Here is a 24,601-nt window from a genome sequence, read left to right on the forward strand (position 1 = left end):
CTCTTTCCATAGTTTGGCTATTGTCGATAGTGCTGCTATAAATATTGGGGTGCATATGCCCTTTCAAAACAGCATACCTATATCCTTTGGATAAATATCTAGTAGTACAATTTCTGGTCATAGGGTATTTCTATTTTTTTAATTTTTTGAAGAACCTCGATACTGTTTTTCAGAATGGTTGCACCAGTTTGCATTCCCGCCAGCAGTGCAAAAGGTGCAAATACTCGACAGCATCTGTTGTTGCCTGGGTTGATCATTTTAGCCATTCTGACAGGTGTGAGGTCGTATCTCATTGTGGTTTTGATTTGTATTTCATTGATGATGAGTGATGTTGAGCATCTCTTCACGTGTCTGTTGGCCATCTGGATGTCTTCTTTGTTTTTTGTCCATTTCTTCAATGGATTATTTGTTTTCTGGGTGTTGAGTTTGATAAGTTCTTTATAGATTTTGGATACTAACCCTTTATCTGATATGTCATTTGCAAATATCTTCTCCTATTCCATCGGTTGCCTGTTAGTTTTGCTCATTGTTTCCTTCATTGTGCAGAAGCTTTGCATCTTGAAGAGATCCCAATAGTTCGTTTTTGCTTTTGTTTCCCTTGCTTCTGGAGAAATGTCAAGAAGTTGCTGTGGCCCAGGTCAAAGAGGTTTTTGCCTATTTTTTCCTCTAGGATTTTGATGTCTTCCTGTCTTATGTTTAGGTCTTTCATCCACTTTGAGTTTATTTTTGTGTATGGTAGGAAAGTGGTCCAGTTTCATTTTTTGAATGTCGCTATCCAGTTTTCCCAACACCATATGCTGAAGAGACTTTTTTCCATTGGATATTCTTTCCTTCTTTGTCAAGGATTAGTTGGCCGTATGTTTGTGGGTCCATTTCTGGGTTCTCTATTCCATTCCATTGATCTATGGGTCTGTTTTTGTGCCAATACTATACCGTCTTGATGATTACAGCTTTGTAATACAGCTTGAAGTCCGGAATTGTGACACGTCCAGCTTTGGTTTTCTTTTACAGGATTGCTTTGGCTATTCAGGGTCTTTCCTGGTTCCATATAAATTTAAGGATTGTTTGTTCTAGCTCTGTGAAGAATGCTGGTGTTATTTTTTAGGGATTGGATTGAATGTGTAGATTGCTTTGGGTAGTATTGACATTGTAACAATATTTGTTCTTTCAATCCATGGGAATGGAATGTTTTTCCACTTTTTTGTGTCTTCTTCAATTTCATTCAGAAGCTTTCTACAGTTTTCAGTATATAGATTTCTCACCTCTTTGGTTAGGTTTATTCCTAGATATTTTATGGGTTTTGGTGCATCATCATATATTTAGGTGAAACATCAAGTTCAAAATAATATTAGAAAAAAATAAAATAAAATAAAAAATAAATTTAAAAAGGGGTACCTGGGTAGCACAGTCAGTTAAGTGTCTGACTTAGGCTCAGGTCACAATCTCATGGTTCGTGGGTTCTAGCCCTGCGTTGGGCTCTGTGCTGACAGCTGAGAGCCTGGAGCCGGCTTCGGATTCTGTGTCTCCCTCTCTCTCTGCCCCTACCCACCCCCTCCCAAAAATAAACATTAAAAAATAATAATAATAAAAGAAAAAAAATAGTATTAGAGCACAATTCCATTCTTGTATTTATGTATTTTAATTTCTAAGAATGTGTATATGCAGACAAGGTTGCTTAGAAGAATATAAAGCAAAACAATACTTTGGTCTCGGGCTAGTGAACTACAGATGGATTTTATTTTTTTGTTAGTGCAATATTACAGTGAATATCTGTATTCCCAAATTATATTAATCATGGATTACTTGAATGGTTTAAAAATGTTAGGGAGTTGGTAGAATATAGCTGGTAGTTTAAGCTGGAAAAAGATGTTCAATGAGGCTAGAAGGTCAAGTGGAAGCCAAGGAAACTTTAATATTTAAGGAAAAACAGAGATCAACAAAACAACAGAAGTAGAATTAGTAACACACATATATAGAGAAAGAAAGAATAAATTTTTTTTAAGCAGGCTTCACACCTTGCACGGATCCCAAAGCAGGGCTTAAACTCATGACCCTGAGATCAAGACCTGAGCTGAGATCAAGAGCAGATGCTCAACCGACTGATCTACCCAAGTGTCCCAGGAGAGAAAGAAAAGTTGAAGATAATGTTTATAGACATAAAAGAAGGTCAATTTCAAAAAGATAATTTCAATAGTGTCAAATGTTGTAAGGAACTTATTAATAATTACCATGATTTGCGATGAGAGGTGAAATGTAGTTGGTTTAACAATAGGATCACCACTAAAATTCCCCATCACCAATACCAGTGGGAGGTATACCAGAAGGAAGAAAGGAAATAGAAACTGCTAGAATAAACTACTTCCTCAAGAAGTTCAAATGAGAGCAGGAAAAGAAAGAGGGGGTAATAACTTTCTGTAGAGGGGGAGTAAAGGTAACATTTTCCTAAAGATGGGAAGGTGAATCGCAGAACAGCTGTAAAACTCAATGAGAAAATGCCAAAGACACCATTTTGAAATATGGAAACCATCACACAAACACATGAAGTTATAATTTCGCCACTTTTATGAAGATTTAAAAGCCATTTTTCTTTTTTTTTTTTTAACGTTTATTTATTTTTGAGACAGAGAGAGACAGAGCATGAACGGGGGAGGTTCAGAGAGAGAGGGAGACAGAGAATCTGAAACAGGCCCCGGGCTCTGAGCAGTCAGCACACAGCCCGACGCAGGGCTCGAGCTCAGACTGTGAGATCATGACCCGAGCTGAAGTCGGATGCTCAACCGACTGAGCCACCCAGGCACCACAAAGCCATTTTTCTTGAATGTGTCTTTTCAAAGTCCATTCCAAAAACAATGAACAAGAGGACTAAGAAGAATTCTACCAATGGCCTAGAACCAGTTTATATTACTTTACTTACTGTAGAAACACTCAGAGTCTATTCAGATAAATATCCTTACTTCACTTCCCCTCAAGCCTGGAGGATTCAATTTCTATAGTTAGAACAATATAATATAAACAAAACTCTTACATGAGGTTGTTTCCTATACTAGAGTAATAACACAATTTATTATAGTTATTAAAAACAAAAAGGTAAACAAGGAATAAAAAGCATCATAACTCCCACTGAGTATTGTATGTAAATGATGAATCACTGAATTCTCCTGAAACCAATGTTGCACTGTATGTTAACTACCTAGAATTCACATAAAAATTTGAAAAGAAAAAAAAAAAGCATCATGCCTCTACTCTCTAAAGACACTCACTATTAAAATGTTATCCATTTTCTTCCAATCTTTTGTGTGCACAGTATTTTCTTGTCTAAAATTAATGAATTATTAATATTATTAATTAATTAATTAATATTATTATAATTATTTACTTATGTATTTCCCAAATATATGTACAATAAAATAGGAATATTTAGGTAAAAAGGATTTGCTTCACTTAATAGAAAAAAGAGTCAAGACTACTATCTGTTTTTGCATCACCAAGGTGAGTTTTTTCTTTTAGTGTTAACAAAACATTTACCTCCAATCAAAGCTTAACAATTTAAAAATAGCTTGAGTTTTGCTAATGTCACAGACCAACGTGACCTTTTTTTTTAAGTCTATTTATCTGTTTTGAGAGAGAGAGAGAGAGAGAGAGAGAGCAAGAACAAGCAGGGGAAGGCCAGAGAAAAAGAGGGAGAGGGAGAATCGCAAGCAGGCTCCCCACTCACAGAGCAGAGCCTGATGCAGGGCTTGAACTCACCGACTACGAGCTCATGACCTGAGCTGAAACCAAGGGTTGGCTGCTTAACCAACTGAGCCACCCAGGTGCCTCCATCTTGCGCTTTTTGATTCACTGACTGGTGACCAAAACCCCAATCACATACCTGATAAAACGTCTCTTAAGACTTCTGCATTCTTTTGTAGCTGAGGTTCTTATGAGTCACTACTCACTCAGTGTGTTAGCTTTCAGTAAACTGTTCAACTCCGTTGCATCTTATGGAACTCTTCTCTTCGTTCTTAACCAACTTAAATGTGGAAATAACCTCTTCTGAAGAAACACTGGGGGTAGGTGGCAGGGGGAAGGTGCGAAAGGCTATGGTTTACATTAAAGCAATTTTTGCAATTTAAAGTTGAGTCTCAAAAAAAAAAAAAAAGCCAGTTCCTAAAGGTCCTCTGTCCATCTCACATCTAATAATTTCTTCCTGGAGACCTTTTCACAAGCTGCATTCTCTTGCCTTGTGCTCGCTTCTTTTCTCCCTTCTCAGACATCCTCTCCCCTTCTGTCTCCCTGGTTGCCTCCTACTGCTATCCCCCTACTGCCACCCCTGTAAATTTCTGCTCACTTCTTATGCAAAACCACTGATCATTCTTTTCTGCTATCTCCTTATAGACCAAACATGATTCAAATTTTAAACGTGCATAGGAGTTACCTGGAATCTTCTTAAAATGCATATTCTGAATTGGTAAGTCTGGGGTGGGGCCAGAGAGGCTTCATTTCTAATAAGCTCACAGGTAATGCTCCCACTACTGGTTCATGAACTATTCTAGAACAGCAAAGCTATAGATCATGTGTTCAGGACTTCACTTTCTAAACCTAAAGCCACTTTTCAATCTAAAATAGTAACAGTTCTCACAAGAGAAATAATTTCAGTATCACCTATTACCCTATTTTTTTTCACCTTGCTACATTAACCGCCAACTCACTGTCATCAGAGTATGTCCCCAGCTTAGGTCTATTGGGCACAGTTAATTATGCCCTCCCTATTTAACAAGTAGTTATTACAACCTCACACTTTGTAAGTATATTACCAAAGGTAAAATAAGCAGTAAGTATTTGTGTTTCTCTTAGAGGAAGAAATAGTAATCTTAACCTTAGAGGAAAGATATTTGTAACAGAAACAATGCTGACCAAATATTCCATGTGCTTCCTTGGGTTGGAACTAACAGAACTATAAGCAGAAGTGAGTTTTGTCACTTCCGCGCACAAGTCCACCTCCTCCACTGCTCTCCCTTCTCCTTCCTCTCATTGGAGAGATCAGTGCACTTGGAAGAGGACGCTTCAAATGAGATCTCAGCCCTGGTGGACCCCTTGATTTTAGCTTTATGAGACCCTGAGCAGGTCCCTGGATTTGAGCCTGGACTACAAGATAATAAATTGTGCTGTTTCAAGATGCCAAGTTTGCGGTAATTTGTTATACAACAATAGAAAACCAATACAAAAGGCATGTGTAATTTTCCATCAGGCTGAATGTATTAATATTGCCAATTCCATCCCATGTGCTAGCTAGGGCCACCAGTTTCAGTTCTAACAGTGGCTTGGCTGGCTAATGCCATCCTAGACAAAACCTCGGCACACCCTAAAATGACTGAAAATCCAGACATTCCTTGGCATAGTATTAAAGCAAGAATTCACAAAGACTAGGAGACAGACATTTTGGCTTGAATCTGTCACATTGTTCCTACCTATTCACTTCCTCACTTACCCATCCCACCTCCCAGTATGAAATAAAAGAAGGCATTTTCAAGATTATCACAGAAATAATTATTAAGGAAACCACTGGGCCTTCTAAAAGGGATTTTACTGGCTGTTCTCCCTGGATCAGAAATGCTGGTGGGAGAGGTTGCAATAGAAATGGGCTCCCAGATCTCAGGTGGAATGGGAAGAACCTGGGGGGTGGGTGGCTGAGCTTAGGTGGCAGCCCATATTCACATGAATCAAAGTCAAGGTGTTGTAGTGATTGAATGTTGGAGAAAGAATTAACAGGTGAAGATTCTCCTCAAATGAGATGGGAAGACAACCCACAAAGTTCTTCATTGGGTTTTTTTTTATCCAAAAACTTGGTGGGTTAGCAAACAGAGGCTGTACTTCAGTCACAATACAAAGAAATTGCCACGTCTCCTGAATCACCAATCTTGAGTCAGTTGATGGATCCAGAACCTCTCGAATGGAGGAGAGGAGAGATGCCCTTGAAGAAGCCTCCTGTATACTGTGAACTTTTCTCCTTGTTCTCTCCAAAGCAAGTTAACTGCATTGGGCAACTGCAGTAAAAGATCCCAAAAACCTTTAGTGATTATTAGATATTGGCCTTTGGGGAAGCAAAGCATCTAAAATCTAAGGTTTCTCATTAGAACTGAAGCTCATGGGGGTCAGTTGATTATGGGAATTGTGTCCTAAAACTACCTAACTATAGGTCCAATAAAACTCAAACTCCAAACTGATCCATTCCCCTGAGAGCATTGAACTATTTTCAGCAACAGTTTGGTCATGCTAGAATATTACTGCCCAAGTGAGAGACAACCTTTTATAAACCTAGGTGTCCAACACTAAGGTGGAAGAATACATATTTGTGGACCTCTCATTTTTGAGGCATATTCCATTTTTAGGTGTTCTATTCTGATCTGTTTACCCTATGAATCCAAAAGGTGCCAGATGTAGATGGGAACCAGAATAAGAAAATGCTCTCTACCTATTTCAAAGTTCAATTCAAGCAGTCTGTCAGTCAGACTAGCCAGTGACCCATCAGATCCAATTGTGTCAAATTGTCCATAGGATGGCAGGGTACTTTGGTCCTATACCGGGTACCATAGCAAGTCCCAAAAGAAGAATTTCCGTAGAGGTCCTTCCGATTAGAGAGCAAGTCACATTTCTTTCTGCAAGTAACTAGTCTACCCTTGACAAACTGTTCCTGGCATCCTTTTGGACCTCAGTGAAATCTGCAAATCTGACCACAGGATACCTGGTGACCATGTGATTTAAATAGCTCATCGTGAACTGGCTGCTACCTTTTCCGTCTAGCCAGAAATTTAGTTATGACGGCAGTTCAACTGTGACATGTTCAAATGGTATGAACAAGATGGAACTAAAGGCAAAACTATGTGGCCTGAGCAGGTTGCTCACTTTTCTAACTTGAAGAAGTCCTCCTGTAAGCTCCCTTTACAGCCTTAGGAGGGAAAGCCCATGACCAACCTACTGAAGATGCAAATCATCCTACAGAAGATGAAATCTCTAGTTTACAGATACTTCTTTGTAATGTACCAATATGGGCAAGAGGTAGATCTGCTATGAAGATACAGCTTACAATGAACAAATAAACAAACTACAGCCTCCCTGCGGCTGAAATAGAATCCTGAGGAGAAATAGAATTTTTGGAGAAACAAAAACCTCACAATGGGCAGACATATAAGCAGTATTTCTCATTGTCCACTTTGCTTGGAATGAGATCAGGATCTATTCTGCTTCCTGAATGGTTGTAAATGGTCTGCTTAGTTGTTCAGAGACCCAGAAAGAGCTAGATATCAGGTCTAGAGACAAGGAAGTTTGGAAAGAATTGCCCAGAGCTGAGAATATTTCTTTTCCAGTTGAATACTCACAACATAGCACCACACCAGAGAAGTTCTTAATAATAAGAGGGGATAGAATGATCCACTTAAGGATTGTCAGTTGTGTTCCTTTCCAAGGCAATCTAGTACAAGGGTCACAAACTCAGAAATCTACAAGTTTCAGATAGATACCATAAATAAGAGAAGAGAATTTAATGAGAGATGACAGGGGATGCTTAGAATTGTGGTTAACTGGATACAGTATATTCTATCTTAAGAAGGCAGCTTTGAATGTGTGTCCAGTATGGCCAGATCATCCTTTATTTGCTTTCCTTTTTTTTCTTTTTAATTTTTTTTTAATGTTTATTTTTGACAGAGAGAGACAGAGCACAAGCAGGGAAGGGGCAAAGAGAGAGGGAGACACAGAATCTGAAGCAGGCTCCAGACCCTGAGCTGTCAGCACAGAGAGGGATGTGGGGCTTGAACCCATGAACCGCAGTATCATGACCTGAGCCACCCAGGTGGCTGCTCCCCCTTTAGTTGTTTTTCAAGAGAAGTCATAACACAAACTTTTTAGATGAAATTTCCTGATCTTTAAAATGCCACGAAGGCCAAACATACAAGTCTGTGGGTACCTTTGGTGCTAAGGCTATCTCGGGTTATCACTTGCTGTGTCACTGGTTCTACTGTTGTTTGATACACATACCAGGCGGCAAGGATGGACACTACGTATTGACTCAACTATACAGATTTTTCCTCCCTCAGATCTACTAGGCTCTTACTACTAAAAGACACCACATTTGCTGGCAAAATTACCATTCCTTCTGCTGTTAGAGATTAGACGCATTGCAAAATCCAATCAGATACCTGGTGAATGGTTGATTAATTAGGGCTCTTTTATCATGCAGGAGCAGCACACTGTTCCCAGACACAGAGATATTTATTCTGTATTTAGATTTAGTTTTTCTATCAGTATCACTGTTGTTAGGCTTACTTAATGCTTTATGCTAACCACACAACTTTACCTCTAACTAAAGAATTAACTCCACGGTTAAGGAAATACGTCAATAGGATGTTGATTATGGTGTTCATGAGTCCTACTGTGTACCCTAATACCTGAAAGGAGCTAGCCTTATAGCATGATGGACTGACCAATTATTGAAGGTTCTGTTACTGCCTTTTCAGACACAACACTATCTTCCAAAATGTGGTTAAAAGGTGTGGTATGTTTTGGGGGCCCCTCGCTGGCTCAGTCGGTAGAGTCACTGACTCTTGATCTTGGGGTTGTGAGTTTGAGACCCACATTGAGCATAGAGCTTACTTAAAAAAATGTGGTACATGTTTTGTGCTAGACATAATAAAATTTAGTGCTTTTTCCCCCTAAACCTAAAATACACAGGTCAGGAATAAAGGTAGAAAGGGAAGAAGTAGTTGGCATGATATGATGCTTACTGACTGTCATGGATTGAAAGGTGCCCCCTATAAAGATGGTAATGACCTAATCCCCCACTACTTACAAATATGATCTTATTTGGAAAAAGCAGTTTTGCAGATGATCAAGTTAAGACAAGGTCATAAGAGTCAACTCTAATCCAATATGATTGATGTTTTATCAAAAGGGGGAATTTGCAATGGAACCACTCATGCAGAGGAAAAATGATGTGAAGACATAGGGAAAATGCCATCGATAAACCAAGAGATGTCTGAGGCTACCAGAAGCTAGGAGAGAGGCATGAAACAGATTCTCCCTCACAGCTCCCAGAAGGAATCAATCCTGCTGACACCTTAATCTCAGACCTCTAGTTTCCAGAACTGTGAGACAATAAATTCTGTTGTTTAAGCACCCCAATTTGTGGTACTTTGTTACAGCAGCCTAAGAAATTAATTCAATGACCCATTCCCAGTGTTTTTGCTTTCTTCCCTTGTTCATCTCAAAATTGGTAAACCAAGAAGAAATGCATTCACCATGGGACTTAATATATTTCCACTGAATTAGAAGCTGAGACTGTTATGTAGCCATTTCAAGTTCCTTATTCCTGTTGAAAAAAAAAATTAAGATTGTGCTGGTATGACAGTAATCAAGGCAAAAGAGTGATGTTGCCACATATAAATCAAGGCTAGAAGGAGTGCTGCTCCCTCAAGATGACTATTATGCACAATAGAAATTGTCAAAGAGACGGATACAACCGACCACAGCTAGAACAAGGCTCAGATTCTTCCTGAATAAGGGTGTGGCTCATCTCAGAGAGCAGACAAAAAAATCAAACATAAGGGAACTACCTGAAAGCAAGAGACAAGTCGAATTGGGTAGTGAAGGAGGAGGTCGTAAATACCAGGTCCAGCTCAAAAGAAAGAAAGACAGTTCACCCTAAAGTCAGTACTTGTATTCCCTCGCTCTTTTGATTATTATTGTTATATTATTATTGTTGTTGTTATTATTATTATAGTATTGGTACACTACAATGTATCATTTTATCCACAAGGCATAGCACATTGCCATGAGAGGAGGCAGGCACATCACTCAATGATCCCCTAAACTAGGAAATGGTAGCCTTGAGCCTTCCTCTTTGGATGTGGTGACTGGAATCTTCTAAGAAGGAGGTCCTTTCTGCTGTACCTTAGTTATTTGCATTATATGAAAAATATCTGCATTATACTTGAAATATTTCCAAATGGTGTTTATGGAAAGAAGGGCATATGTGAATGTTGTACAACCAATTAGAATGTGTAGACTTCTCTTGTTTCTGCTTCCTTTGCAGGACGCATCCCTTCGCTGGAGCTGTCGGGCACTTCACCTGATTCTAATGACCTGTCAGTCACAGGACTCTCCAAAACGATCAAGCTCTCTCTCCTAGGAATTTTGATCATGAGCGGGGACACCCAGGACTAGAAGGCAGTTAGAACCCAGTCATCTGATGGCAGCTCCTAACAGTGAGTGCATGAGTTCCCACTGTATAGATCACAGAAATGCCCAAGTTCCTGGCTTCTGTAGGCCGAGTTATTCACCATGCCATTCAGTAGTCTTCCAATAAATTCACTCAGCTTGCTCTTTCTTCCTTCCTTTCTTTCTTTCTTTCTTTCTTTCTTTCTTTCTTTCTCTTTCATTCCTTGTTCTTCCATTCTTTCTCTTTTGTTTTCTTTTCTTTCTTTCTTTCTTTCTTTCTTTCTTTCTTTCTTTCTTTCTGCATTAGTTAGCAAGAGTTCATTACTGTTGCTTGTACCTAAAGACTATTGATATCTGTGTTATCAAGCTTCTCATTTTTTTCTCATAATATGTCGAAAATTTAAGTATAGATCATTTAGGTGTGAAGAGGATATTGAACGTGGTGGACAGAAAAGGTCTATTATGAAGCAGTACTTATGTAACCTGGCATAGAACTGATGATAAGAGAATGTGGCAAAGGGTATTGTGGTTGTTGTAGCAGAAATTGTCTCTAACTCATCCCAACCTTAAAATAGTTTCTCCATCAGTGCAACAGTTTGAACTCTGAAATAAAGGGAATATAAGAGAATACAGGTAAACAGTGAATGGAATAGTTAGGGAGAGAAGAGAGTGAAAAGGAGAAGAAAAATATGAGTCAGTAATGTTAAGAGTACACTCACTATATCCACCTACAAGAGGAACTCTGGATAGGGCCAAACTAGTCAGAGAAGATCTCTTTTCTCCTATTTCTCTTCACCACAATTCTCAGTGGCAAATGATGAAATATGTAGACAGTATATATTTTAAATCTGTCTCTCCTTTTCTGTTTCTCTCTCTCATATTTATTCTAAATATAAGAGATATTAAAAAATCTTTCGTATATACAAATGTCTGCAAATTCAGTTAACATCTCTGACCAATTCTTGTTAAAAGGAAGATGTTGAACTGGACAATTTCTAACAACTCTCAAAACTAAAACCGTGATTTGTAAACCTTTTTCTTGAAATAGCAACTATATCTCTATGGACTAACCAATGAATTATAAATCAAATATTTAGAGTTCTAATTCTATCTCAAATTTAAAATCTTAGGGAGTAAAAACATTCCAGCTGTATCTTGGTTTCCTCATCAGTTAACCAGAGATAATTTTTAATCCAATGAAACTACTCATATTTATTAAAAATAAAGGCAATATAGGGCCAACTATTCTTTATGTGATGTATTCGTACAATTAATTTCTCTATTCTATCAGGGTTTGTATATAACAAGTGCATCTCTTCATATATATGGTTTGATTACCTGTGTGTAATACATACAGACATTCACATCATTTTTAACTCTGTCTAGATTCAATGAAAATGTAACAATCTCTACAGAAAGAAAGGGTTTGTGATGACAAGGAGTGAATGTTGGAAGATAGTTTTGCCTCTTTCTGGTTACGAGGCAAATATTTGATTGTTCTAATGAACCATATAAATCATAAATTCATACATGTGGTCTACATATAGGCTTAATGACAGTGGTTTGAATAGAAATGCTGCTATTGTAGCTCTTTAATATAAAATCAACAGATGATGTTTTAACCTGTAAACTAGAATTTTAAAATACCTCATTTATCCTGACCAGTAACTGATACAAATTAGTGGAGTGTTAGTAAATTCCTACTGAATTCTCCTAAAATTACCATCTTTGAAAAGTTTCCACAGGAGCTTGAAGCAGCCTAAACGTTTTTGCAATTCAAAGTTTATCTCTCCCATGCCATTTCCTGAGAATAAAATGTAGCACAAGTAAGCATTTTTAATCAGGGAGCATGCTTAAACTTTAGAAAACAAATTAACAGGCAATCAAAATGTACTAAATGCCTCAATATTCCTTATATACTTTACAGAGAAAACTCAATATCCTGCCTTGAATCCACCCGTGGGAACATAAAGAACTGGAAATACAAAAATAAAGCACAAAGAATTCATGCCATGACCTCAGATCAGTGACAGTGTCAAAAATAGTACAAAATGATCCGAGAAACACAACATTTAACAGTCCTTTTGATTTCAAGGTTAGAAAATGACATCTGCCTACTGCCATGCAAACCAGCAGTGATCCTAAAACAATTGTTTTGTCAATGTTGAGACAAGCAAACCAAGCTCAAAGTCCAGAAATTGCAAAAGGGAGGTAAATTGCAACAAGGGGTGCTGCCTGGGGACAGCCACTTGTACAACGGGTATAAAATATAGTAGGTTGCCCTTTCCCCCCTATTGTTATACTGGAAGGTGCTCATCCCTGTCTTCTGACTGGGAACTTCAGCTGTTGAGGGCCAGTGGGTAGGTGTTGTAATTCCTTCACTGATATTTAGTGTCACCCGGGTTCTTGAATCTGTCCTGTAGGCAGCGCTTGACTCCCAGAGCAGGGCAATATCGCCCCTGCCCCACCATTACACTGCCCGCTAGATCCCCGGCTGCCTCCATCAGCCCGGAGATTGTCGGGACTTACTGGAAACTTTCTAGCAGGCTGCAGCCCCAGACGAGAAAATCCTATCGACAGGGCTCCCGGTTCAGAGGGCGCTGCTGGGGAGAGAAGACAGGACGCTATTGCTTACTCACAGTTTGCCTCGGAGACGGGGAGCACTAGCACGAGGCACGCCAGCAGCGCCCCACAGCGCCCACCCAGGACCCTCATCGCGGAGCGGGCGGAGGCGCGGGCGGGGACCCGGACCGTGGCGCGGCGCGGCGGGGACTCTGCGAGCCGGGGCGCCGCTCTCCGAGGACTGCGGCGCGGCGGCGCCTGCGAGCGAGCGCTCCGGTGGAACAGCGGGAGCCGGGGGCGGGGGGACCGCCCGCTCCCAGCCCCCAGCCCGAGAGGGGAAGTGATAACGAGGACTTTTCCAGGAAGCTTTTCGACGCTGGGGGGCAGGGCTCCGGGAGAGTGTTGGAGGCCTAGTAAACACGGTGGAGACACCTTCCTCGCCCGCTCCCGAGCCCCTGCGTTTCGTTCCCAGTCTCCGCAATGTGAACTTGCCCGAGAAGGGAAGTTAAACGCAGTGGAAACCTCTAGCGAGCTAGGGTGAGAGGCTCAGGGGCCGGGGAACATTGAGGACTCAGAGGACAGGGTATCCGAGCTAAGATGGAAAAATCATGCCGAGACACTCTGATGTTGGGGATGAAGACATTCGTCAAGCCTAGAAGCGAGTAACTCCAGGAAGGCGACAGAGAAGAGAGAGAATGGAAACAAATGGGATAGTTTTGATCATCTACATTTTTATTTTGTTTTTGCATTTATGGTGTAAAAAAAAAAAAAACAAACTATAGCAAAAATATGTTTTGAGAAGGAAATGAAAAATATATCAATTCCATCACCTTCAGACAGCTCGTTTTGTTTTTTTGCAATATAACCCCAACTTTTTGTGCTTAGACATACACATTTGAAATGTTATGTAATGTTTAAGGGGGCATCTGGAGCTAAAACGCCTGATTCAAATCTCGATACTTCTATCACTAGTTCTGTAACTTAAAGCAAATTGCTTAACCTCTATAAGCCCCAGTTGTATCGTCTGTAAAAGGGGATAATAATGGGTTTTCATAATGTTAATGTAAGGATATTTTAAAGTGTATTTATTTATTTATTTTGAGAGAGAGAGAGGGAGCGCAAGCGCCAAGAGTGGCCGAGGAGAGAGGGAGAGAGGGAGAATCCCAAGTAGGCTCCTCACCACCAGCGCTGAGCCCCACGCCCCATCCTGGGCTCCCCACTCCTGGGCTCCAACCCACCCTGAAATCAAGATTTGGACCCTCAAGCAACTCAGCCAACCAGACACCCCTGAAATCACTATCATGAGATACTGTACTCCCATATTCATTACAGCATTTCTCAGAATAGCCAGGATTTGGAAACCACAACCTAAGTTTAATCAATGGATGAATGGATAAAGAAAACATATGATATAGAGATAGAGATAGATAGATAATAGATATCTCACATTTATACATGGCTTTTGGGAAATTATGCTAAGTGAAATAAGCCAGACAGAGAAAGACAACTACTGTACTGAATCACTTACATGTAGAATCTTTAAAAAAAAAAAATTAAAAAAGAGAAAATTCATAGAAAGAAAGGAGCTGAGGAGTAAGGAAACGGAGGAACACTGATAAAGGGTATATAAACTTTCAGTTATAAGATGAATATGTTCTGAGAATTCAATGTGCAACATGGTGACTATAGTTAATTATACTATATTATATACTGAAATTTGCTATGAGAGTAGTTCTTAAATGTGTTCTCAAAAAAAAAAAAAAGGTTAACAATGTAAGGTGATGGATGTGTTAACTGTAGGAATCATTTTACCATGTATACATATATTAAATCATCGTATTATACACTTCAAATATGTTACAATTTTGTCAATTATCCCTCAATAAAGCTGGAAAAAGAAATCAAGTAACATTTAGGCTGCTAAATAATCTCTGGGAGAAGAAATAAGAGTCTTAGCTAGAATCATGACAGTGAGATGGTTTTCATTGTTAGGAATACACTAGAGTACACTATGGTGAAATAGTCATGAAAATACAGTGGCTTAAGGTAAGTGATTAAGTGTTTACTTCTTGCTTATGGAAAGTTCACTGCAGGACTTTCTAGACAGATATCTTCCATGTGTTGGCTCAGCATTCCACGCTGTTTGGGTTTCATAATACTTCAAAGTTAACATAGTCTTCCACAATTACCATTTCGCTCACATTTCACTGGACAAAGCAAGTTGCATGACTTCTAAAGGGTAGGAATAACTATCGTATATGCTTGTAAAAGGAAAAGGAAAAGAAAACTGGAAATAGTATGCAGTGCGTATGTCTACTAAACCACTTACGGTATTGAAAAATGAGTACTCAATTTAGTTGACTAACTGACCATCTATATGTGACACCAGAAATATTTGGTAATGTATCATTCTCAGGGAAGACAAGAAGTAGAGCTGAGGTTGAGTATATTTGGGGGGGGGGGGGAGGGGAAGAGTGTTGAGTACAGTTCCAGAAATGCTGAAGAAACACCTGCATGGTAAGTCCCTTCAGGTACAGAAGTAATTGGATTCTTCAAGAGAACATGTTTTTCTTTATTTTTTATTTGTTTACTGAGAGAGAGAAGGGGGGGGAGAGAGAGAGAGAGAGAGAGAGAGAGAGAGAGAGAGAAGGAACAGGGGAGGGGCAGAGAGAGAGAGAATCCCAAGCAGGCTTCTCACTGTCAGCATAGAGCCGGATGTGGGGCTAGATCTCAGGAACCGTGAGATCATGACCTAAGCTGAGATCAAGAGTTGGACACTTAACCGACTAAGCTACCCAGGCACCCTTAAGAGAACATGTTTTTGAAAAGGAAAGTAGAAGGGAACGCCTGGGTGGCTCAGTTGGTTGAGCATCAGACTTTGGCTCAGGTCATGATCTCACAGTCAGTGACTTCAAGTCCTGCATCGGGCTCTGTGCTCAGAGCCTGGAGCCTGCTTCAGATTCTGTGTCTCCCTCTCTCTGCTCCTCCCCCACTCACTCTCTGTCTCTCTCTGTCTCTCAAAGATAAATAAATGTTAAAACATTAAAAAAGGAAAGTAGAAGGATAAGGTCAGATCCTGGAGAATACATATTGGAAGCTGAAGGAAGAGTGACCAGTGAGATCAGAAGAGAACCAGAATAGTATGTAATTGTGAAAAGCCAAAGGAGGAAAGAGTTTTAAAAGAGTTAACTGTATTAAATGTATTAAGTAATAAAAAGGAAAATGAGAACTGACTTGGTAATTAGGAAGATAGAGGTTACATTTAAAAATGTGTTTTGCATAGTTTGATGAAGCAGAAGCCCAATCACAGTACATTGATAAAAAGAGGGAGCAGAAAAAAAAATAGTGATTTAGGCTTTTAGTGGTAAACTACCAGTTTAAAGAGTTAGGTTGTGAAAGTAGAGTCATCAGAAGAGAACTAACCTGGCTCATAGCTAAGGGGAAATTGTGCATCTTTCCTGCCCTGCCTTCTTACCCCTTCTCCACCTGGAAATTATAGCCAAAGGTCTAGGAAAATAAAATGGGGAGGGATGTATTTCACATGTTGGATCAAGAATAAATAATCAGGGGCACCTGGGTGGCTCAGTTGGTTAAGCTTGGACTTTGGCTCAGGTCATGATCTCATAGCTTGTGAGTTTGAGCCCCATGTCAGGCTCTGTGCTGACAGCTCAGAGCTTGGAGCCTGCTTTGGATTCTGTCTCCCCCACCCCTGCCCCTCCCTCACTCATGCTCTGTCTCTCACTGTGTCTCAAAAGTAATAAATGAAATGTTAAAAAAATAAATAATCAAAGGAACAGGATTTCAGAAAAGTTGAGAAGTGATGTTTGTCAAAGTTGCAGGAAAGTGGTTAACCTTGGACAAGACAAGGTAGATACCTTCAGATATTAGAAAATGAGAGGAAACAGATAACAGTGAGAAAAGAACATTCATGAAAGTATAATCTAACTTTCCCATTAGCACTGTAGAATAGAAGTATTATTGTTTCTGGATAGGACAGTCCAGGCAGAGGAAGCATCTGGCATGAAGGGCAGGTTCACTTAGGAAAACCAGTAGAGGTCATGCAGCCTGCAGTGACTGGAAACAAAACTGAAGTTATCAAGTTAGGACAATAAAAATACTAAACAAGGTCCTACCAATTTGGAGAAAGAGGTGGGAGGTCATGTGCCATAAATGTTTATTAGGCAAGCAACACCAACTTCAAAATCTGCTGTTATTTGTTAGAAACTGCACTTAAGCTTTATTTCTCTCATTTCATCATCTTAGCATCCCCACAGTGTAGGTATTTTCATTGACATTTGGCAGATGGGGTGCTTAGGTTCAGAGATAGCAAGCTGTAAGAGATGTATATGAGTTTGAATTAGGGTTACATGAATGAGTGAAGAACAGAGAACAATTTTAAAGCTAAATCTATTGTAGTCCCAAACCATTATTTTTCCCCTGGATACTCTGGACATTACAGGGCCCTCTCTCCTCTTACCAAGATTTGAAAAAATTTATTTAAGTAGAAACGGAATAGACACACAGGTTCCTACAGACCATGCATGCATTTTTTTCCCTACAGGAATGTACTTGTCATTTCTTTTTCAATTTTTTAAACGTTTATTTATTTTTGAGACAGAGAGAGACAGAGCATGAACGGGGGAGGGTCAGAGAGAGAGGGAGACACAGAATCTGAAACAGGCTCCAGGCTCTGAGCTGTCAGCACAGAGCCCGACAGGGGGCTCGAACTCATGGACCGCGAGATCGTGACATGAGCCGAAGTTGGACGCTTAACCGACTGAGCCACCCAGGCGCCCCTTGTCATTTCTTTTTCAAAAAAGTATGAAAACAAATGCAGACATTACATATCTTTGTAAATACAATAAGACATAGTACAAAAACAGCATATCATCATCTCCATCGTGCAGAAACCAAAGAGCTAGCAACCGAATACTTTCTAAAAATCCTAGAAAGTATATTGAAATGTTAATATTGGTTATCTTTGGGTGGTGAATGTGAGATCTTGTTTTCTGATCTTATGTTTTTTTCAGTGTTTTTCACATTTCCTACAATGAACGTACTATTTCTTTTGAAATCATAACCCCCCACAATATCATTTTACATTTTCTGTAACAAACAGCAATAAACATTATAGAGATTAAAACGTCACTGTCATCTGAATTATTGGATAGTTAGCAAATGAGTTTTCCCCTCGTCCTTAACTTATAATAACTGTCGCAGGGCATTGTTTCTGCAGTTGTGCAGTCAGTCTACCGGAGTCCCAAAGGATCCCAGTCCTGCTTGACAAAACAAAACAAAACAAAACAAAACACGCACAAGACCTAAGTAAGCTCTCTGGATCTCAGTTGGGGTTAGAGACACACGAGGAACAACACCCTCGGCTGGCAACACATTTTGTGTGGGTATACAGAGAGGACTTGCCCAAGATCTGTCGGGGATTTTTCAACTCATCTGTGGACGCTCCGGTTGCCTAGTTACGAGGGCCACCTCCCCGCCCCCCGCCGTCCCGGGGGAAGGGGAGCCCGACCCTTCAGCCACTCAGCGGCCCGCACCACGGGCCGACGAATGCTGATTGGAGGAGCGAAAGGCGGTGCTTGGGGAGGGCCTTCCGCGCCTGGGAGAAACGTCAGCGCGTCGACGCGGGGTTTTCACTGGCGGGGCTCCGCTAACACTACTCGGGTCTGGGTGTCTGCGCCTTTGGCCGCGCTGCGCCTGGGCGAGGAGGCCGTTGTTCGCTCGCCGGCCGGCGCAGTTACCGGGACTTGGCGCTGGGACTGACCACCTCGACCCCCTTCCAGACTTCTCCGCCTCCGACGTGCCTCGGAACGGCTGCGGCCGCCGGGACTCGGCCCGGGGCAACTAGGGGCCCTTTCTCGCTCGGGGCTCGGATGGGAGGCGTTGGGAGGAGCGGCCTGGGATGTTCAGTCTGATGGCCAATTGCTGCAGCTGGTTCAAGCGGTGGCGGGAGCCCGTCAGGTAAGCTGCACCCGGCTGGCCGGTGCCGTCCTAGGGGATTTGGACAGTTGCCCCCTGAGGGGCCTGTTGGGGCGCCACCTTTCCTCCGGGAAGAGTCGCTCCCAGGCCGCGGGGGATGGTTTTGCTCCCAGTTTGAATCGTCTCCGAGGGAGAGAGCAGGCGTAGCTTTTTTGCCTAGTTACATTTCAGATTTCTCAGAATGCGTACTCGTATTATTTAAACGGGTTCGAATTTCTTAAGAAGTTGGGTCTTTTGCGTATGGAGTTGGAAACTACCCGTTTTGTGTTTTTCCTGACTTTTGTAATGGGATTTTTTTTTTTAAACAGAGAAGCATGGGATACAGTTTTCATAACATCCACACATTATTTTCCAACACACACACACACACACACACACACACACACACTCACTCACTCACTGTTTTAAGGACTTAGGTTTGAAATCTGGTTCCACTGCTTAATAATTACATGAGTTAACCACTTTGGCCCCTCCTTTGTCATCGATTAAATGGGGGTGATAATCTCTGTGCCTTAAGAGTGTTGTATTAAGTGAGAATAGCTGATGGAAAGTGTCTTCCTAACTGTAGTGTAGCTTCAGTTTACATGTAACATCTAGTTAAGCCTTTAGTTGAAAAAGTCCACTTCTTAACCTTTCATTTTGGAATGCTAGATGTATTAATATTTAGCACCTGCTACTTGATATTCATTCATTTGTTGAGAAAATACCATGTGCCAGGTACCGTGCTAGGAAAGAGTCCGTGAAAATGACACTTTTTTAGGCTTACCCTGTAAAGAAACCTTAAATTTGTTACTCCTTATAAATAATGTTGACTTTGGAATTAGATCAAGAGTAAATTATAACAGTTTTGATATTCTTGTGATTTCCCATTTCCTAGTGAGCTTTCAGTTATTCAGCATTTTGTCAGAGATCACAGAGAAGACTTTTGGGATACAAGAATAAACCTAAACTTTTACCCCAAAATTTTTTGTGAAATTTTATTGTCAAAAATACAAAGTCTCTCTTTTGTCTTCATAGCATTGATCTGTTTTCTTTAGTGTGCCAAACATGCGCAAGCCTCTCTTACCTAAAAAAAACCAACCCAAACCAAATGTTTCCTATTGCTGCTGTAACAAAGTACTATTAACTTAGTGACTTAAAACACAAATTTATTATCCTGCATTAGACTTCTGAGGTCAGAAGTCTAAAATGGGTCAGCAGGGTTGCATGCCTTCTGGAGGCTCTATGAGAGGATCTGTTTTTCTTTGCCTTTTCCAGAGGGGTGGGAAGCGGGGTGGGGGGGGGGTTGGGAAGAGGTTGCCTGCTGTCCTTGGTTTGTGGCCCCCTTCCTCCATCTTCAAAGCCAATTGCATAACATCTCTTTTGTCTGATCTTTTACCAGGACATTTAAGAGTCCCTTTTATAAGGACTCTTGTATTGAATTGGGCCATCCCAAAATAAGCTTCCATAAGAGATCCTTCACTTAATTGTGTCTGCAAAATCGGTTTGCCATGCAGGGTGACATATTCACAGGTTCCAGCGATTAGGATGTGGACGTTGTGGGGAAGCCATTATTCTGTGCCCACCATGATAAACAACGCTCTGTCCCTGCAGCTATGGTTGCTTTTTCTCTTCACTCCAGATGGAAGAGTTGGCTATGGATTCCTGTCTCTGACACTTTAACTCCTTTCCTCTCATGCATTCCTTAACTTCCTACATTAGGAGACTTCTGCCCAGAAGTTGTTCCTGCTACACCAGATGCTGCCTGGTTATTAAATCCAATGGATTCTTTTCAATCTCTTGGCATCATTTGACACGTAAGACCATTCTCTTCTTGAAATTCTCTGATTTTATTTTTTCTGAATTAAAAAATTTTTACCTTTCTATCTGTTGTCTTTTCTGTCTCTTTTTGGCATTTAGCCTTTCTTCATCTCACCCTCAAGTCTTCCCCAGGATTCTGTGTTCAACTCTCTCTTTTTTTCCGTATATTCTCCTTTCCTGGGCAATTTCACCACACAGAGACTTCAGCGGCTACTTAAACATCCACTCTCAAGTTCGTATTTACAGCAAAGACTCCTCTACTGCTTGAAGACTTACTTATCCAGTTCCACAAGAATCCTCAATCCCTGCATATCCAAAATTGAACTTTATGTCCTCTCTCATTTCTATGCTGAATTGCTTCTGCTTTGCTTTTACCCAAATCTAGCCAAGAGTGATTCTAGATACCTCTTTGTGCTTTGTTCTCTCAAATCATCAAGTCCTTTGGTTTCTACCTGTTTAATACCACTTATAGGTCTTACACTCTTTTAGCCTTTCCATACCCACTGCTCTGTTTTAGCTAAACTTTCCATTATTTCTCCCCCAGATGTCTTTGACAGTCTTTCCACTGTTCCCTTCTGATTGATTCTCTACACTGTTGCCAGTGGTCTTTTTCCTTTTTCCTCCTGTTGTGCCAGTTTTGGGGTACTTAAGTTCTCTAGCCCTCCATACCTCACCAAATGCCCTTCTTTTTTTTGGCTGTTCCTAATCATTCCTCACTTGTCAGTTGGGCAATTCTTTCAGGAAACTGTCTTTGCATTCCAGCTAGATTCTTTACCCTTTCATTGTGTTTGCTTTGCACCTTGTATTTGTCTCTACTTATCCATGTTTTGTAATGAAATGTTTATTCAGCTCTTCTCACTGGTCCTCTAGGATGGCTTGTGGGCAGGAGCTGTTGTTATTTAAAAATAGTTAAAATTAATGCATATTTATTGTTATTTAAAGGTGATAAATGTTTATGTAGAACATTGATGGCATGGATGGCTAAGCAAAAAAGTGGCAGATATTAGTTACCCTCAATCTCATACCCAAAGATTCCCAGTTTGGTGTAGAATCTCTTACATATCTGTAAAGTTTCTTTTTATTGAAGTGTAATTGACATACAATATCTTATTAGCTTTAGGTGTATGTCATAGTTATTCAATATTTTTATACAGTATCAAATGATCCCCATGGTAAGTGTAATTATGATTTGACATTATACAAAGTTATTATAGTATTATTGACTGTATTCCTGATGCTGTATATAACATCCCCATGAATTATTTATTTTATAACTGGAAGTTTGTATCTCTTAATCCCCTTCACCTATTTCACCTGCACACCATCTTTCCCCACTCTGGTAACCAAGTTTGTTTCTTGTCTGTGTCTCTGTTTTGTTTGTGTGTTTATTTGTTTTTAGACTCCACATATAAATGAAATCATATGATATTTGTCTTTGTCTGATTTGTTTCACCTAGCATGATACCCTCTAGGTCCATCCTTGTTGTAAATGACAGTATTTCATTCTTTTTCTTGACCAAGTAACATTCCACTGCATATCTATATAGTTCCTCTTCTAAATCTGTCCATCAATGGACACTTGGGTTGGTTATGTATCTTGTGTATTGTAAATAATGCTGCAGTGAACATGGGGGTGCATATATCTCTTCAAATTGGTAGTTTTGTTTTTTTGGATAGATACCCAGAAGTGGAATTGCTGGATCATATGGTAGTTCTATTTTTAATTTTTTGAGGAGCTTCCGTACTGTATGTTTTCCATAATGGGTGTGGTTGCACCAATTTACATTTCCACTAATAGTGTATGAGATTTCCCTTTTTCACCACATCTCCACCAACACTTGTTATTTTTTGTCTTTTTGATAATAGCCAGTCTGACCAGTATGAGGTAATATCTTATTATAATTTTGATTTACATTTCCCTCATGATTAGTGATGTTAAGCATCACTATGTGCCTGTTGTCTGTCTGTAGTTGTCTTTGGAAAGGTATTTGTTCACGTCCTCTGCCTGTTTTTTAATCGGGTTGCTTTTTTTTTTTCTTCTTTTTTTGAGTTGTGTCTGTATATTCTCCTAAGTTTTATACATTTGGATATTAATCCTTTATTGGATGTATGATTTGCAAATATATTCTCTCATTCTTTGCCTTTTTGTTTTGTTGATAGTTTCCATATGTGTGAATTTTTAAACAATAGATAATAGAGTTGCTGTTTCACAGCTTTTTATTTATTTTTGCTCTAATCATAATTAACGTCTTTTTGCAACATTACACATTTCTCATCTTTTTAAGCAGAATAGTGTGTTCTATACATTCACCAAAGAATGTTTAATCATTCCTGTTATTAGATATTTAGGATATTTAAAATATTTCACTATTGTGAGCAGTGCTTGGGTGGGCATCCTTATATAAATATTTTTAGAAATGGAATTTGAGATCAAATGGTATGAAAAAGTTTAATGTATTTGATATCTGTTGCCAAATTGCTCTTAAGCAAGGCTTTAAAGAAAATCACTTGTTACTCCTACCAGAAGTATATAAAAGTGCCTTTTTCCCCTCAAAAAGTGAGAGTCATCACTTGTTTTCTCCAAGTTATAGGGGGGAAATGCTATCTGCTTTTAGTTTCTATTTTCTGAGTTCCTGGTAAAATTGTGTTTTCCCTTGGACTTTTGTATTTCTTGTTTTGGGAATTTCCCAACGATTTCCTTCTCTATTTTTCTATCAAGGCAAGTGCATTTTCTTACTGAATTTTCTAAAAGAGATTTTAAATGTATATAGTAGTAACCATTTCTCTGTAGTATATATTGCAGATATATTTTTTGATTTGTTATATTTGTAAACTTTTGGTGGCATATGAAGCATAACCATTAAAACATTTTTTTTATTGGGCACCTGGGTGGCTCAGTCGGTTAAGCGTCCGACTTCAGCTCAGGTCATGATCTCACAGTTTGTGAGTTCAAGCCCTGCATCAGGCTCTGTGCTGACAGCTCAGAGCCTGGAGCCTGCTTCGTTCGGATTCTGTGTCTCCCCCTCTCTCTGCCCCTTCCCTGCTCATGCTCTGTGTCTCTCTGTCTCTCAATAATAAATGTTAAAAAAATTAAAAAAAAAATTTTATTTAAATGCACCACTCTTTCAGTGTAATAATTAGATTATATTCCATTATATGTATCCAAGATTATATTCACCTACACCTTTTTTCTAATATGTTCATATTTTAATTTTTAACATTTAAAACTCTACTGAAATTTATTTTGTGTATAGGGAACAGGCTTCATCCTGGACACAGACCCCCAAACCATGGTGGTCAGTATATTCTGGACCTTGTAAACAGGTCCTTACCCTTACATATTACCATTTACATATTTTGAATGCCTATTATTTATACCAAGTAGCATCTTGGTATTAGTGCATTAGTGCATATAAAATATGATAGAATATGCAAGAATTGAAAGACGATTTCCAAGATTTTTAGCAAGAATAGAAAGCAGGATTTTGGAAGCGGTATAATTTTGCCTGGATCTTGAAGAAATTTGTGCTTCCCAAGCTTCCCATGGGCATGAATTCAGAAGTGACTCACTTAACAGAAGCAGAAAATTAATATCAATTTAAATGAAAAAAATTTGGCAACAAGAGTTATATAATATAATTAAAAAATAGGTAGGGGCACCTGGATGGCTCATTCGATTGAACGTCTGGCTCTTGTTTTCGGCTCAGGTCAGGATCTTCCCGTTTGTGGGATTGAGCCCTTCGATACAGGCTCTGTGCTGACAGCGTAGAGCCTGCTTGGGATTCTCTATGCTACTCCCCCCCGCCCCTCCCAGCTCCTCTGCCTGGCCTCTGACCCTACTCCCCCTGCATGTGCACACGTGCACGCTCTCTCAAAATAAATAAACATTAAAAAATAAATTAAAAGTATTTTTACTATTAATGTAAACAAAAAGAAAAATATACTAGGTACTCATGTGCTTATCACCCAGATTTTACAAGCATTAACTTTTGGTTAGCACATTTCTGCTTTTTTTCTAAAGAAAAATAGATAACAAATCTTTGAAGCTTCCTAC

General features: G+C 39.7%; 2 protein-coding genes across 6 annotated transcripts in view; one reads left to right on the forward strand and one right to left on the reverse strand.

The window, feature by feature from the left end:
* The window catches only part of PROS1 (protein S), a 69,624-nt gene extending 56,493 nt beyond the window's left edge, over window positions 1–13,131 (reverse strand). Inside the window, exon 1 of the mRNA XM_011285987.4 lies at window positions 12,831–13,131. Within this exon, the coding sequence (XP_011284289.3) occupies window positions 12,831–12,906 (76 nt within the window). The 5' untranslated portion in view covers window positions 12,907–13,131. The remainder of the gene's footprint in view (window positions 1–12,830) is intronic.
* Window positions 13,132–18,589: 5,458 nt separating this feature from the next.
* The window catches only part of ARL13B (ADP ribosylation factor like GTPase 13B), a 70,512-nt gene continuing 64,500 nt past the window's right edge, over window positions 18,590–24,601 (forward strand). For 4 of the 5 annotated variants that reach the window (XM_019839570.3, XM_003991550.5, XM_045036780.1 and 1 more), the window contains exon 1: window positions 18,590–18,729. In XM_019839570.3, coding sequence (XP_019695129.2) covers window positions 18,671–18,729 — 59 coding nt within the window. In that variant the 5' untranslated portion in view covers window positions 18,590–18,670. The remainder of the gene's footprint in view (window positions 18,730–24,601) is intronic. The other variant, XM_019839572.3, reaches the window with a different exon arrangement.

The sequence above is a fragment of the Felis catus genome, chromosome C2, assembly GCF_018350175.1.
Source record: "Felis catus isolate Fca126 chromosome C2, F.catus_Fca126_mat1.0, whole genome shotgun sequence".
Taxonomy (NCBI): domain Eukaryota; kingdom Metazoa; phylum Chordata; class Mammalia; order Carnivora; family Felidae; genus Felis; species Felis catus.